Consider the following 16,823-nt stretch of genomic DNA (forward strand, 5'->3'; position numbering starts at 1 on the left):
AAAAAAAATGGTGATATAAAAAAATGATAAAAAAATGACTAAAAAATAAAATTCGTAAAATTTTGTCCATATATATATATAGTGTTGATGGGATAAAAAAACTAAATTGATCTAAAATTTTAAAATAAATTAATTATAAAATTTAAGAAAAAAATAAATTTAATCCAATATTTTTTTAAGAAAGGTTCCATCTCATTTTTGGTGGTGAGCCAATAATAAGACGTGTCAAAACAAGATAAACTATAATTCCTTCTCATTCCTAATTATAATGAAAGGAAAAAAGTAAAAGGAAAGAAAAGGAAAAAGAGGAGAGCGATGTTACAAAAAGTGAAAGAAAATGAGTAAAAATATTGATGGATAAAATAATTTTTTTGTATGTTATATTAGATAATAATTAATAAAATAAATTTTTAAAAATGATTTGATGTACAAATAATTTTTAAAAATATAAGTTACATTTCACATGCATTTTTACAAAATTAGTTATTTTACAATAATAAAATAGTAATATGTAAAATAAATTACCTTAAAGAATTTTAAATTTAAATAAAAAAATTATTTTATTGATTATTTTAATATTCTTTATTTCAATTATTTATATGTAAAATAGAATGATAAAAATAATATTAATGCATATTATGTTTGTCTTTGAAATCATCTCATACATGCAAGGAAAGTTTGGTCTCACTTTTTGTGTTATTCTAAAAAATAAAATAAATATTTAACACTTAATTTATTGTTCATCATTACAATGACTTATTTTTCTCGCGGAAATAGAAAATATAATTTATTTATACTAAATATAAACTAGATCACTGATTTGTATCGAGTCCAATAAGGAGAACTCACGTGAATTTGCACGGAACGAACCGTGAAAGGCCGAACATTCATGAGGGCGCTGGAATAAGTTATTATTGTTCAAACTATTTAAACTTCAGTTAAATTCAAAGGTGATGTCTTGGTGAGTTTAATTTAATTGGGAATTTGGTTGTTCAACATGGATGGTTGTTAAAAACGGGGCACTGTAAAGAAAATAATCCCATCATCATAACTTGAACTGAGAAAGTTTACATTGCAAACATTACAGCGGACAATGAAAGATCAATCATGTTAGACCGTGAAAAATACAAGGAATAAAAAACTTACCCTCAGAAAAGTGAAACTGAAAGACAAAAAGAATGACGTGAACCGAGGCCGAATATTTAATAACGTGTACCAATGACAGAAGTTTTAACCCAGCGCGACTTCTCTAAATTTTAGAATGCAGTCCAAAGCTTTTTTGAAATCATTTTCTTCAAGCGCAATATTGAACCGACAGTATCCAGGAATTCCAGTCCATGACCCGCTATTGATGCATAATCCAGTGGCTTTGAGAATGACAGTCCTAATATTACAGTCGTCGAGTTTTACTTCCTCAGTGGCACTTCCATGGTCTGCTTCGCCTTTTGGTGAAAGTTTCAGCTTAATATTCTTGTTGAGATAGGCAGAGGGCTTAGCCACAACAGACACACCAGCACATGATTCAAGCACATCCCACCCACTTTCCTCAAGAACCTAGGGTAATAACCGCCAATAACATATTTAGCAATCTTTGAACAAAAAAAGAGGATCACAATCACTTGAAGAAACAGATCATAAAATTCAAGCAAAAAAAAGTTCGCATTCCTATATTACCTGTTTCAAGAGCTTGGATCTAGTTCTCAATATCTCGGTGTGTTCAACAACAGCATCTGATAGATTTGATGGTTTTTGCTCTCTAAGCTCCAGCAATTTTTTTGTAGCGTATCTAACAGTAGTATGAGGTTTGCTTAATCCTGGATAACTGTAAAATGTGTCAACCAAAACAGGCTGATTTAGAATAAGAAAGCCAAATCTGAGAACACCATTTAGCATCTTCAGAGACAGTCCTCCAAGAAGAGACACACAAAACGATGGCTTGATTGAAGAATCCAGCTTAGACAAACACCCCTCTATATCCCAGCCACCCCAACCTTCACAGTCAAATTCCAAACCAGAGGCTGCAGTATCAATTATAACTCTTGCGCCAAATCTAGCACAGGTGCTTAAAATTTCTACCATCTCATTGTTGCTATAAATCAAGCCAGTTGGATTGACTGTAGGACCGGAAATATACACCCATGGGTTTTTCACGGTCCCAAGGACTCCGGTGAGTGTCTTTTCAGTGAACTTAAAACCTACTTTGACATCTGTAGGTGCTGTCACTATGTCAGCTTTCAAAAATCTTGCAGAAGAAACATAATTTCCATTTGAACCAGCTGGAAAACAGAGGGTGCCACCTTCGTTGATGCAGCAGAGGACCAGCTTGTTGAAAAGGGCTTTCGAACTGTCGGCGTATATAAACTCGGTGCCGTTATCTGTTGGAAAACCATAGCTGCTCTTGACAAATCTTTTGATGCTTGATGTTACATCAATTTCAGACTCAGACATGTTTTGTCTAGCAAAACTTTCAAAAATAGCTGCCTTAACAGGAGATGGAACAGGCAAGAAGATTTGATCGACGTCCATGTGAATCAGGGACCCATTCTCTACCCCATCAATAGATAACTCATCGTTTTTAAGGACCAACGAGGCTGATCTAGCAAATCCTATCATATCAACTGACTTGACATTCTCACAGTTTCTCTGAAAAGGACAGCAGTTAGTGTTGATGGGATAAGAAAACTAAATATGGGAATTGACTAATTTATGAACTGACAACTGCAAGTCATGAATATAGAAGAAATATATTAGCATTGATTTTCAACGTATACTCTCCTTATAAGCGACAAGGAACTTGCAAATAACAGTTTTCAAAAACACAAAGAACAAGAATGTTTAAAGAGGAATATTCTGCTTTGTGACGTCAACCTAACACATTGCTCTGACACAATAATCAATTTTAAGAAAGTCATTAGCAAAGCATCAACACATATCATGTATGCTGCAGATAAGGTTTGGCTCAAGTATCCAGAAATTTCTAATGTCTTGGAGAATGAAATTAGTTTGGTATGGAATCTGGGTTGTCCTTTTTTCGTGTTGAAGCAGACATTAGCATTATAACAGTATGTTTGGTCTTCCATCAGTTAAATTCAGACACTGATATTCGTAATAGACTCAAAACACAATTTTCAGTTTGAATGCAGGAAGAGACAAAGCAACCTCAACTTTTAAACTTACAGACAAGTAAAAAAGAAGAGACGGACCTCAGCAGGTGCATGCCGGCCAGCAAGCTGAAAAGCAAGAAGCTCGTGAAAGATACAGCCATAATAGTACTGACTAATTAATGCAGTATTGCCCTCCAGTAATTCAACGGTTTTGGACAGGGCGTTAAAGAGGGATTCTTCTTCTGAAATGACGAAAGCTACTTCTAAATCAGGATAAACCTGTAAAACATGAACTTATGTCGGTGCTATCAATAAGAAATCGATGATGTCAAGCCAAAACACAAGTCTACCAATTGGACCAAGTGAGCCAAGTTAACAGGGAATAGGGAATATTACCTTATTCTTTACTAGCCCACATATAATTGCTGCATGAGAGGGCAGAGGAGTTCCTGAAAGATACTTCAGGACCCCATTCGATCCAGGAATGCTGGATAGCTCAAAGTGATCTGATATGTCCAAGAAAAGACGAGATCCAATGTCTCGTGTTGTATCTAAAAGGTGCACAAAAGCTGAACTAGTAACAGCCTCAAAATGAGCAATCCCAGTCACCACCACTTTAGGCTTCAACTTCTTTATTAGTTCTATCATTAAGTCCGATTGCCGGGGAGCTTCAATTACCATAATGGTATCATCTGAAGAGTCCATAGCTCCTGTGCTCTACCAGAAAGATAAAAATTGTCATGAAAAAAATGCAATAATTAAACCAAATCCTTATCAATCGATGAAAATAAAAAAATCATTTGACATATTTTCAGTGTAAGGAATCCTCAAGGTTTTAGAAGCTCACACTACTAATAGTAAAAAGTTTTACAACTGGATCCATGTCTTTCAAGATCACATTAGAGTTTTAAAGTTACAACAAAGAAAAGGAAGGGCATGAGTCTCGAAGACAGTCAAATAACATCAAGTAATACAGCTGAATACAACAAATCCTACTCTACTTTAAAAAAAGGTGAATAATGAGATGTAACGAACCCTCAATAATTCAGAAAATATTAGATCATCACCTAAAATTGCTTAAATGGCAGCAAGTTAATTTATTCTGATAGAAGAAAAATATGTATAAAGCGGCTACAGATGTCAGAATTATAGCTTACAATACATCTGTCAAAGCTATCCTTCTGACAATCGGTCTAAATGGAACAATGGCACAATTTGGATCCGTATGTGGATACATGGACTATATTGCCAACGAAAAGATTTTCCCACTCAAACAAGCCAATGCCCCCCTTCCGCAAGGGGCGCCTTTTAAGAAGTTATTCTAATCAGGACAAAATTTCACGGAAAAGTCAAACATGCATGGGGTTGCATTTCTTTCAAAGACGTGTTCCTCGACAAAGGAACTTTTTCTAGAAACGATTCTTGATTTAGAAAAATTTTCACAGCAAGGACAACAACGGTTCACATAATTGTATTTCAACACATTGGGATAATAATACAGAACAAAATGTCAATCAAGTTCAAAAATACTAAGGCATGTCTATTCCATACCTCAAGTGCCGAAGATGTTAACCACAGCCTTGGTAAATGCCGGGTCAGATGTTCATCGACAACTGCAAGGCGAGGTGAGAACAAGCGAAGAGCATTCTCAATTGCTGCAGTCCTTGAAGGAAAAATGACAACATTCTTGCACAAGATTGAAAAAGAAGTCAATATTGTATTACATTTTTATTTTTAATAAACAATACTGTACTTCATTCTACGGACCAAACATATATACTGTAGGACACGCAGTTCCCAATTACAGACTCAAGTATAAGGGTGCACATGTGATCAAAAAAACTGAACAGCTTATGCAGAGTACTGCATTTTTTTTTTTTTTACTTTTCATTACAGAGACGAGATATCTACAAATAACAATAGAGGTTAGTATACAGTTGTAATCTAATGAGGCATCATCTCAGACTAAATGTGGCAATGTATATGCATGCAGCAGTAAGCCTATATGATTAAAATAGCACTCTATTCTTACTTCGGCAGTGAGTGGAATATGGTGATAAGTCTTCAAAAACCCAGCGATGAGATTGCGGAAATGTATGCTTCCGGCAGGTGGCTCATACGGAAAATAAGAATTACTTTTTAGTGTGCTTGCAAGATAAGCGAGGAATGGAATCTTCTCATCAGCAACAGAATCTTCCCCAAATGACAAATCTAAGGAGCTGCTGATCTCTTGAAATCCATGTTTTAGAAAATCAAAAATAACCTTAACCTGTCAGTATACAAATGGCATTGTGCTTCAAATTTCCTCCAGGGCAATAAATATTCTTGTAGTGAATTAGCAAGCTTTCCTGAAGTACCGCACCTGATTAGGGCGATGAAGTTCACAACTGTACACTGATAAAGCATGAGAAATTCTGCCACCAGACTTTCCATAAGCCCATGCAGTTCGTGCGCAAATTGGCTGATCCCCAGAAAGTCCCATGAAAAACTCAAAACGGTGTGGACTGTTCTTCTCAATCTCAACTAAGGCTGCAATATCTGTGTCACCAGCCTTTACCAATACGTCTCAATAAGATAATACTTCCATTGGAGAAATGACATCTAGTAAAGCATATACCCATCCCGCTCAAAGTGACTAGTTGCAGCTTTATAAAAAGTTTGGCTCAAAGTAATTTTAGCAATGGAAAATTTTCAAATCGATTGATGTTTTCGGTTTTCAATGAAACAATAATATTTTTATTTCTAAATTGTGCTCAACTTAATTCTCAAATATTTATTATTGTTCGTATGAAGAAACTTGAAAGTGCAATTATTATAGGGTAGAAGGAGTAGTTCCTAACCTGAATGATTTTAGTTTGCCAAAGCTTTGTAATGCGAAAACCCCGACGCTCAAACAATCGTTCACAAACACCATGACCTGGGCGGCCCCCCATATTAAAGATCATAATTCCAGTTGGTTTGATTACTGCTATTCCCTCTTCAACTGCTCTAGCAATTAAACCTAAGCCAAATTGGTCCTCCATAAATCCCTAGACGCAACAAAAGACGAAATAAAAGTGAGAATGATGCATTCTTGTTATAAATAAGCCGCTAGTACATCAACTCGAAGGATTTCTAAAGTTCCAAAAGATCACTATCGTCAGTTGAATTAGGGACAACTTTTGTGAGTAAAAGGTGTCTAAAGAAAAAGGAGATTCTCGTAGCTTCACATAATGGAATAGTTTAATACGTCAGCTATCACTGGAACATATACATAAAAGTTGCTCTGAGGTAACTATCATATCTAGGTAGGTAGATAGTTAAAGAAAGTAATGTAAAAAAAAAAAAAAATCTATTCTGTTTACCCTCTAAATTGGGAATGGGGAAGCTCAGATCTGGCGTTCCGCATGTTGACATGCAGGACATGAATGACATTCCAAGTATATAGCAGGTGACCAATACAAAAGGATCTTATTTACCTGAAGTGCACAATAATTACTCAATGAATGAAGGAATTCCTCGCTTGCATTTTCTGTTATCACCTTTGACATTGCATCTGGGTTTGGATTAAGAATCTGCAGGGAGTCAACCAATATTAGTCAAATGATGATGCCTAGACATCCTGGGATAAATTAAATTCATTGCGATTTGTTGAGAAACCTAATCTACTGAGAGAGAAAGTGTATGACAAAGGAATTGAAAATGTTATATTTTCTGTATGACCAACATTTTGTACAGTATCCTTTATATAAGGATAAAACATAAAACAATAAACGCAAAAATACAGCCTATAAGAAACACTAACTAGTCTACAATAATAACTTAACAAAAGAGATTTTAACAGAAAACATTATATGCTAACACGACTAAAGTCATGACTGCTAAAAGAACTAGTTGCCAAAGTCTATATCATTCATAGCGGTCCATAATCAAGGTTCATATCGAAATTCAAGGAAGTGAATCCAACCGTCACAATTGTTAGTAGCACAATTGTTAGTAGCGAAATATTGAATAATTTAGTTTACAAAGTTCTGGAAAAAGCTACAGTACAATCGAAGACCTTATCTTTCAATAAAACTATCAACCATCTTTATCTGCTTCCAGAAAAACAGTAAAATAACGAGATAAGCCATGAATCGAAGGTTTCAAATCAAACACCATGATTATTACTTTGGTACATCGAAAGTAAAGGTAAAAAGCATCCGAAGTTCAATCCATTATCTATTAAAAAAATTAGTCTTGTAAGCTTAAAAATATCAGTCTTGCATCACACCTTTTGCCCAAAGTTTTTGAAATCCTACAAAGTAAATTCAAAAGTAGGGGAAGAACTTTGTTTATCTCTTGTAAATTTTCTGCAGAAGGGCTAGAGCACCACAAGTCTTATACTATAAATATATTTTGCCGCGAAAAAAAAAAAAAAACCCTCTGGAGTATGAGGCAATTTGGGTTTAAGAAAACATCCATGAACTTTCTTTTACAGCTCAAGATTCAGAGATGGGTGGTTGCATCTTAATGAAAGTTGGACGATGAATATAATGTACGTGTACAGCTAATGGTTGTGGAATGACCTGAGGTATGCATCCGACAATTCTTTCAAGTTGGATGTCGTTTTCCCTGCAATATGATAAAAGATCAGATTCGTGGAACTCTACCCTGTCCAGCAACGTTTTCTTCTCCCGGTCATAGATGGGCTGGCCATTTTCATCCAAAGCATTCAAATATAAGTTTATCCAGGAAATCTTGACCGCTCTAGGATTGATATCAAGACCATAGACCTGCAGAAATTAATGGCAAGTGTTGTGGGATGGAGGCAGGAAGAGGGGGGAAATGTTAGGAGATGAGAAAAGTGATGAAGGAAACCTTGGAAGGCAACCATTTCTCGGCAATGGCAATAGAAATCCACCCATTTCCGCAACCTAACTCGGCAACAGTCCTATCCTTGAAAATGGAGTCTGGATGTCTATTAATCCCTTCATAAAAAGTGAAGGACCAGTCTTCGGGGAGAAAAATGCTAGGAATGACCATCGTAGTCAGTTTGTTTCTGCCTTGGTGGCCTGCAATGCAACCAACGCATTGGTTTAGTAATCAATAACAATAACAATGACAGTAATAATTGGTAAAGGTAAAAATAAATACCCTCGTATTGACCCAAGGAAACATCTTCGATGCGAAAATGGTAGGTTTGAAAGCATTGATCGCAGGAGTCCTTGGTGGGAAAACGCTTCTGAAGGTGGGAAAGAAAGATCCGAGCCTGAGAACGGGTCTCGGGATTATCTAGGCGCTCCAGCAGCGATCGCAATGAGGCGTAGGCAGCGTCGCTAGATGGCTTGCACTGCACCAGGAACTCATCAACCGTCTCCCAACTCATTTTCCTAATTTCTTCTGAGTTCTCAGAGAGAATTGAACAAACAAACCAAATGATGAAAAGTCACCAAATAATGAAAAGTCAAGAGAGAGAGGAATGACTAATGAAATGAGTTAGTTAGAGGGAGCCGTGGAGAGAGATTCTCACACTCACACTCAACATGCACGACCTTTTCTTTTCTATTAATAATAACCTGACCAAATTATTAGAAACCAAACCACGAGTGATTCATCCAACAATTACAAAAATTCAATTAAATATTATAAAATAAAGATAACAATAAAAAAGAAAAAGAAATAAAAAAATATGTATGTTTTCCATTATACATCATTTTAAAGAGGAAAAGTTTTATGTATAAATACAAAATGATGGGTTTAAATAATTAATGTCTCGATAAAACTTTATTAGATAAAAACCTATTGGAATAAAAATTGATAGAAGGAAAAAGAACCTTTGAAATAAAAAAACTATTCAGAGAAAAAAAGTATATTTAATAACGAAATTTGTACAAAAAATTTAGGAATGACGAAAATTAGATTATATATATATATATATATATATATATATATATATATATTCAAGTTTAATTAATGTAGATGTATCTTTTTTTTTAATCATAAGTCTTTCTTTTGAAAAAAATTCAATCATTTTATGGTTTATTGTAATTTTTCTAATACAAAATTATTACCCTTACCTATTTAGAAGATGATAGATTTATTATCGTCCATTATTACATAAAAAAGAAAAAACAAATTGCTTAAAAAATAAAAAAAGATAGAAAATGAACTTATTTATAAAAAGAACTTGATAGGTGCAAAATGTTACTTAACTTTTCAATTTCATCATGGTGCAATTTAATTTTAAAAAAGATTGAGAATGAAAATTAAGATAGAAAGGAAAAGTGATAAAGAAATGGAAATATGAAAAGAGAAAAACGAAAGAAAAAAATAAAAAAAGTTGGAGAATTTTTTTCATGGATTAATATAAATAATATATTAATATATACAAAATTTTAAAATACAAATATAATTTTATAATATATATAAAAAAAATAAATTAAAAAAATTTAGGGGAGTCGTTGGTCACAATGAAACCACCAGGCGAAATGGCATGCTTAACGATTCCACAACACCGTCGGGCGTCACGACAACAAGGCTTCCCTATCTCTTGCTATCGTCTGACGGTTCACTCTGCATTGTCAGGCGCTACACCAGTAATGTGACACTACTGATTTTAGGTACTCTAATTCAGTTCTTAGCATCCAACAATTCAATTTTCAAACATCCAGAAACCAAAATACGCATTCATATATTTCATATACTTAAATTTACAACATCACAACTCATATGCATCATCATTACCAATAATAGCAATATTAATATTGAAAAAGTCGTACTGTTGTGTTAATTTTAACCCTTTTTTAGACTAAGTTGTTTTTGAGTCACTTCAAGAATACCAAAGTAATTTTTTTTTTGCCTCGAAACTTATCCCATTGTGTTTGGCGGTGGCAATACTAGAGGAAAGAATGATTATCATATTTCTATCATACCAATAATAGCACTTTTTAAATTCAAAAAGTCCCACTGTTTTGTTAATTTTTATCATTTTTTTAATGACTAAGTGGCTGATTTTGAGTCACTAAAACAATGGCTAACTAATTTTTCTCGACCTTGAAAACTTATCTCAACCGTACGCACAAGAGTTTTTACCTCAGCCACGGAGAGTGGTTTCCTGGTTCGACGTTGTCCAATTGTATGACTTGAAGGACCCCCTTGTTCTTGGGTTGTGGGAATATGCACCGAGAAACTTTCAGTTTTATGCCCTGCATTGCAGAGATTCTCAATCTTTTTTCAATGAGTTCTACTACATGTCGTTTCATGATGCCGCCCGCTTAGAGTTGCCAATTATGGTGTATGTTGTGCACAGAAAATTGGTACGTAAAAATTGTAGTAGCTTTGCAATTAAGCATGACTTATTTATAACATGCAATCATGTCATTAACATGATAACATGCAAGATGCATGACATTAATTTAATAATAGAGTAATTTAACATGTAAATCTAATAATTATTTTAATTTATCCAATTAAAGATATTAATTGATAAATTAGAAACTTAAAAAATACTTAAACAATTAAATATGCTCTAAATATTTATTTACTAGTATATGTATAAATATATATATTAAAAACATAATATATATAAAAATTTGAAAGTAATCTAAAAAAAATAAAAATATTAATTTTTTTTACAAAAATGGCGGGTCATCCCGCTAGCCTGTCCTATGGCGCGGCAAGCTGCAGATTCTAACCCGTCTTCCACTGGCAAACTAGCTTGGTCCAATCAATTTTTGGCAAGTGAAGAATAGAACAGATTAAATTGGGTTGGACAGTGAAAACAGGCTAGACAAACCTGTGTTGTCACCCATAATTTTTTCTTCTTTGTATTATTCATAATTCCACTAGTTCTTCCTAAGTCTCTAAAAGCTATGACTTATCTGATTTTGGTAACAATGAGACAAAAATAATTTCTTTTCATATCCATTATTCAAAATAAATATGTGTATGAAATAAAGTTTTGTGGTCTTTCAATTTGTTCTTACACCTTTTAAGAAAATGAAAAATAAATTTTTGACATTTTTTTTTTTACAAACTTGACAAAGTATTTACATGTAACATTAAATTAATTAATTTTTTTTTATTTTTTAATCAAAATAAAATAATAAAATAGTACTTTTTTTTATCTTTTTAAAAATAAAGTAGTTTGTCAAAATTGTTAAAATTTTATTTGTGAAAATATCATAGCTTAAGAAAATTTCAATCTTTCATGTATTATTATATCATAAAATAAAATTCATGAGTAAAATTACAAAAAAATTACTTACTATCCCTTTATTTTCAATTAAATATTATGACTATTTCTTTCTCTCCCTATCTCTCTTTTAGAATTACATCTCATATATGATTTAAAATAATGTATCTCAATAATCTCTAACTGCCATTTTTTTATTTCTATTTCTAAGATAATTTTAAAAATAAAATCATAATTAGTTAAAAAAATTAAATACGACAGTTCATAATTACATAACCCTTAGAGTTTTGCTATGCATACAAGTAGATATTGTGTTGATTCTCACTAATTCCAACTATGAAATATAAGATTGATACCTAGACTCACAATTAGTGACGGATCTTGACTAATAATTATGGGGGAGCCAAATTAATATATTCAAAATTTTGAAGTTGTATTTGATATGAACATCATTTTAGATACGCTATCCTAATTTCATCCTTTTTACTTATTGGATATTCTCATATTTGAATATGTTTTCCTGTATAATATTGTTTCAAAGAATTAATATCAAATTCATCATCACCTGTAATTTTTTAACTTTAAGAAATGACTCCCCCAATTGAACAATTGAATTATAAGTACGATATTCTGTTTTATGTAAAGAATTTGAATTTGTTTTCATTTTCATCTTCGTGGGTAGTTTTCCTTTTATTATTTTTAAAAAATAAATATAAATTTTTTTACTCTTCATCAATTGACCTTCTTATTTTAAGTTTGAAATTCAAAAATAGTTTATTAAAATTTAATGAAAAGTTCAAAGATATAATTAAGAAAAAAAACTCTAGTAATCAAGTTACAATTGAAAATTCATTATAAAAAGTGAACATACAAAGGCTCATGAGACAAAAAATAATAATGCTAACTATAATAAATTATAAAATTTTAAATTACAAAATTTTAAAATAATAAAATGATATAGGTCACAAGTCAGCAAAGTGACTTGGAAAGATAATAATTACGCAGCCCCTTAAGAGCCACATCATCCCATTAAGAAAAAAAGTTAACATCATATACTTAATTAGTACTCACTGCATCACAAAAATTTATCATGACTCAATCAAAAGTTCTCAAGTTTATCAAGAACCTAAAAAATAATTAAACCAAAGAAATAAAAAATACATAATTTAATTTTTAATAATTTTTAATATATATATATATATATATATATATATATATATATTTGATTTAAAATTTTATAAAAATATTAAAAAATTCAATATATAAATTTTTAAAAATTAAATGAAAAATTGGGGGGGCCGTGGCCCTCCCCTGCCCTGTAAAAGCTCCGCCACTGCTCACAATAGCTCTCATAACTAAAGGTTCTATTAATAAAAAAAGTTGTTTTGATTACACATCACAATATTCATAAGTTTAAAGCACTCAGTTAGCTCATGAAATTCACATAACCTTCTTGTCGTTAATGCTTATATCAAAAATAATATCACCTCCATCTAAATACCTGCAAAACCATATGCATAAAATACATCATATTCAGATAAAGGTCATAACAGAAATACAAAGACGGCTTGTTACCGTTAGTCTCTTAGCATCAATGAATAATTACTAAAGAATATGAATTAATAAGTCAATGTATTCACAATGATAGAACAGGCTGACGACCAATCAAGTAATCGTCCAAAGTTCTCCATAATTTATAAGAACTACATTTTATCACATTCAAGTAACTCTATATATAATGAATTTAATATTTCATTAAATCCTCGAGAAATTCAAATATTATTTTAGGTCGTGATCATAATTACAGTTAGTATTCAATATTATTTTGCATGGTGAATTATAAATTCTTTTGCATAGTTAATTATAAATGCAAACAAATTTTTAAGACATATACTTCACTATCATTATTCAAAAGTTAGAATAAGATAAATTGTTTTCATTTTAACAAATATAACTACAAACCAGACAGTCTTCTAGATTCTATCCATATAGACTCTATCCAAGAGTATGAGCAGTTAAGAGTGTATCAAAGAGCTGCTGAGGTATGGGCTCACCCCTCCTTCGCTCAGGGAGAATTCTTGTCACGTGCACTAATGTGTTCCATTTATCCCGTCATATCAAATTAGAATTACATCAAATTAGAATTAATAAGAATTGTAGTAAGAAAAAAACAAAACAAAGATCTATCATACCTTTAGATCTCTAAGAGTCATGTGGTCTGCATCCGAGAAAGCTCGTAGCTTAACCTCGCGCCACCTTCTTGATGGTATAAATGTTATTAGAAAGTCAGTTATCCACATACAGGTAAATTGATACTGATATTATTGATAACATCATACCTCTCCCAACTACAAGTAATTCAACCGTGCGCACAAGAGCTTCTACCTCATCCACGGAGAGTGGTCTCCTGGTTCGACGTTGCCCAATTGTATCACTTGAAGGACCCTTTTGTTCTTGGGTTGAAGGAATATGCATCGAGACACTTTCAGTTTGATGCCCTTCATTGCATACTTTCTCAATCTTGTCAATGAGTTCTGCTACATGTCGTTTCATGGTGCCACGCACTTAGAGTTGTCAATTATGGTGTATGATGTGCACATAAAATTTGCAATTAAGCATGGCTTATTTATATCATGCAATCATGTCATTAGCATGATAACATGCAAGATGCATGACATTAATTTAATAATAGAGTAATTTAACATGTAAATCTAATAATTATTTTTATTTATCCAATTAAAGATATTAATTGATAAATTAGAAACTTAAAAAATACTTAGACAATTAAATATACTCTAAATACTTATTTATTAATATATATATATATATATATATATTTATAATAAGCATAATATATACAAAAATTTGAAAGTAATCTAAAAAAAATAAAAATATTAAAAAATTTTACAAACATGGCTGGTCACCTCGGTAGGTTGTCCTATGGCGCGGCAAGTTAGAGATTCTAACCCGTTTTCCATTGGCAAACTAGCTTGATCCAATCAATTTTTGGCAAATGAAGAATAGAACGAATTAAATGTGGTTGGACAGTCAAAACAGGCTAGAGAAACCAGTGATGTCATCTATAATTTTTTCCTCTTTGTATTACTCATAATTCCACTAGTTCTTCCTAAGTCTCTAAAAGCCATGACTTATCTGATATTGGTAACAATGAGACAAAAACAATTTCTTTTCATATCCATTATTCAAAATAAATATGTGTATGAAATAAAGTTTTATTGTCTTTCAATTTTGTTTTACACCTTTTAAGAAAATGAAAAATAATTTTTTGATATTTTTTTTTTACAAACTTGACAAAGTTTTTATAAGTAAAATTAAATTAATTAATTTTGATTTTATTTTTTAATCAAAATAAAATAATAAAATAGTACTTTTTTTTTATCTTTTTAAAAATAAAGTAGTTTGTCAAAATTGTTAAAATTTTATTTGTGAAAATATCATACCCTAAGAAAATTTTAATCTTTCATGTATTATTATATTGTAAAATAAAATTCATGAGTAAAATTACAAAAAAATTACTTATTATCCCTTTATCGTCAATTAAATATTATGACTATTTGTCTCTCTCCCTATCTCTCTTTTAGAATTACATCTCATATATGATTTAAAATAATTTATCTCAATAATCTCTAACTGCTATTTCTTTATTTCTATTTCTAAGATAATTTTAAAAATAAAATCATAATTAGTTAAAAAATTTAAATACTACAATTCATAATTACATAACCCTTAGGGTTTTGCTATGCATACAAGTAGATATTGTGTTGATTCTCACAAATTCTATCTATGAAATATAAGATTGATACCTAGACCCACAATAGCCCTCAAAACTAAAGGTTCTATTAATAAAAAAAGTTTTGATTATACATCACAATATTCATAGGTTTAAATCACCCAGTTAAGTCATGAAATTCATATAACCTTCTTGTCGTTAATGCTTATATCAAACATAATAACACCTCCATCTAAATACCTACAAAAACATACTCATAAAATACATCATAATCAGATAAAGGTCAGAACAGAAATACAAATACAAAGACGGCTTGTTACCGTTAGTCCCTTAGCATCAATGAACAGTTATAAAAGAATATGTATTATCTTGTCAATATATTCACAATGATAGAACAGGCTGACGACCAATCAAGTAATCGTCCAAAGTTCTCCATAATTAATAAGAAATACATTTTATCACATTCAAGTAACTCTATATATAATGAATTTAATATTTCATTTAATCCTCGAGAAAGTAAAATATTATTTTAAGTCGTGATCATAATTACAGTTAGTATTCAATATTATTTTGCATGGTTAATTATAAATTATTTTGCATAGTTAATTATAAATGCAAAGCAATTATTAAGACAAATACTTCACTATCATTATTCAAAAGTTAGAATAAGATAAATTGTTTTTATTTTAACAAATATACCTACATACCAGGGATTCTTCTAGATTCTATCCATATAGACTCTATCCAAGAGTATGAGCAGTTAAGAGTGTATCAAAGAGCTGCTGAGGTATGGGCTCACCCCTCCTTCGCTCAGAGGGAATTCTTGTCACGTGCACTAATGTGTTCCATTTATCCCGTCATATCAAATTAGAATTACATCAAATTAGAATTAATAAGAATTGTAGTAAGAAAAAAACAAAACAAAGATCTATCATACCTTTAGATCTCTAAGAGTCAAGTGGTCTGCATCCGAGAAAGCTCGTAACTTAACCTCGCGCCACCTTCTTGATGGTATAAATGTTATTAGAATGTTAGTTATCCACATACAGGTAAACTGATACTGATATTATTGATAACATCATACCTCTCCAACCTACAAGTAATTCAACCGTGCGTACAAGAGCTTTTACCTCATCCACGGAGAGGTCTCCTGGTTCGATGTTGCCCAATTGTATCACTTGAAGGACCCTCTTGTTCTTGGGTTGAAGGAATATGCATCGAGACACTTTCAGTTTGATGCCCTTCATTGTAGACTTTCTCAATCTTGTCAATGAGTTCTGCTACATGTCGTTTCATGGTGCCGCCCGCTTAGAGTTGTCAATTATGGTGTATGCTGTGCACATAAAATTGCTAAGTAAAAATTGTAGTAGCTTTGCAATTAAGCATGGTTTATTTATAACATGCAATAATGTCATTAACATGATAACATGCAAGATGCATGACATGAATTTAATAATAGCGTAATTTAACATGTAAATCTAATAATTATTTTAATTTATCTAATTAAATATATTAATTGATAAATTAGAAACTTAAAAAATACTTAGAAAGTTAAATATGCCCTAAATATTTAATTATTAGTATATATATATATATTATAAACATAATATATATAAAAATTTGAAAGTAATCTAAAAAAAATAAAAATATTAAAAAAATTTACAAAAATGGCGGGTCACCCCGCTAGCCCGTAATATGGCGCGACAAGCTGCAGATTCTAGCCTGTTTTCTACTGGCAAACTAGCTTGGTCCAATTAATTTTTGGCAAGTGAAGAGTAGAATGAATTAAATTGGGTTGGACAATCAAAATAGA

General features: G+C 31.6%; 1 protein-coding gene across 1 annotated transcript; it reads right to left on the reverse strand.

Annotated features, from left to right (window-relative positions):
* Nucleotides 1–1,023: 1,023 nt before the first annotated feature.
* MMT (methionine S-methyltransferase) lies at nucleotides 1,024–8,601 on the reverse strand. Its single transcript, XM_028076298.2, has 12 exons — nucleotides 8,220–8,601; nucleotides 7,944–8,137; nucleotides 7,652–7,858; nucleotides 6,563–6,658; nucleotides 5,945–6,133; nucleotides 5,467–5,655; nucleotides 5,137–5,373; nucleotides 4,656–4,790; nucleotides 3,501–3,821; nucleotides 3,204–3,383; nucleotides 1,675–2,643; nucleotides 1,024–1,554 (listed from the first exon to the last, which is right to left on the reverse strand). Exons 1-12 carry the CDS (start codon nucleotides 8,449–8,451, stop codon nucleotides 1,231–1,233), a joined length of 3,273 nt encoding a protein of 1,090 aa, XP_027932099.1. The 5' UTR covers nucleotides 8,452–8,601; the 3' UTR covers nucleotides 1,024–1,230.
* Nucleotides 8,602–16,823: the final 8,222 nt, after the last annotated feature.

The sequence above is a fragment of the Vigna unguiculata genome, chromosome 6, assembly GCF_037176805.1.
Source record: "Vigna unguiculata cultivar grain cowpea cultivar isolate G323 ecotype 2 chromosome 6, ASM3717680v1, whole genome shotgun sequence".
NCBI classification, from domain to species: Eukaryota; Viridiplantae; Streptophyta; class Magnoliopsida; order Fabales; family Fabaceae; genus Vigna; species Vigna unguiculata.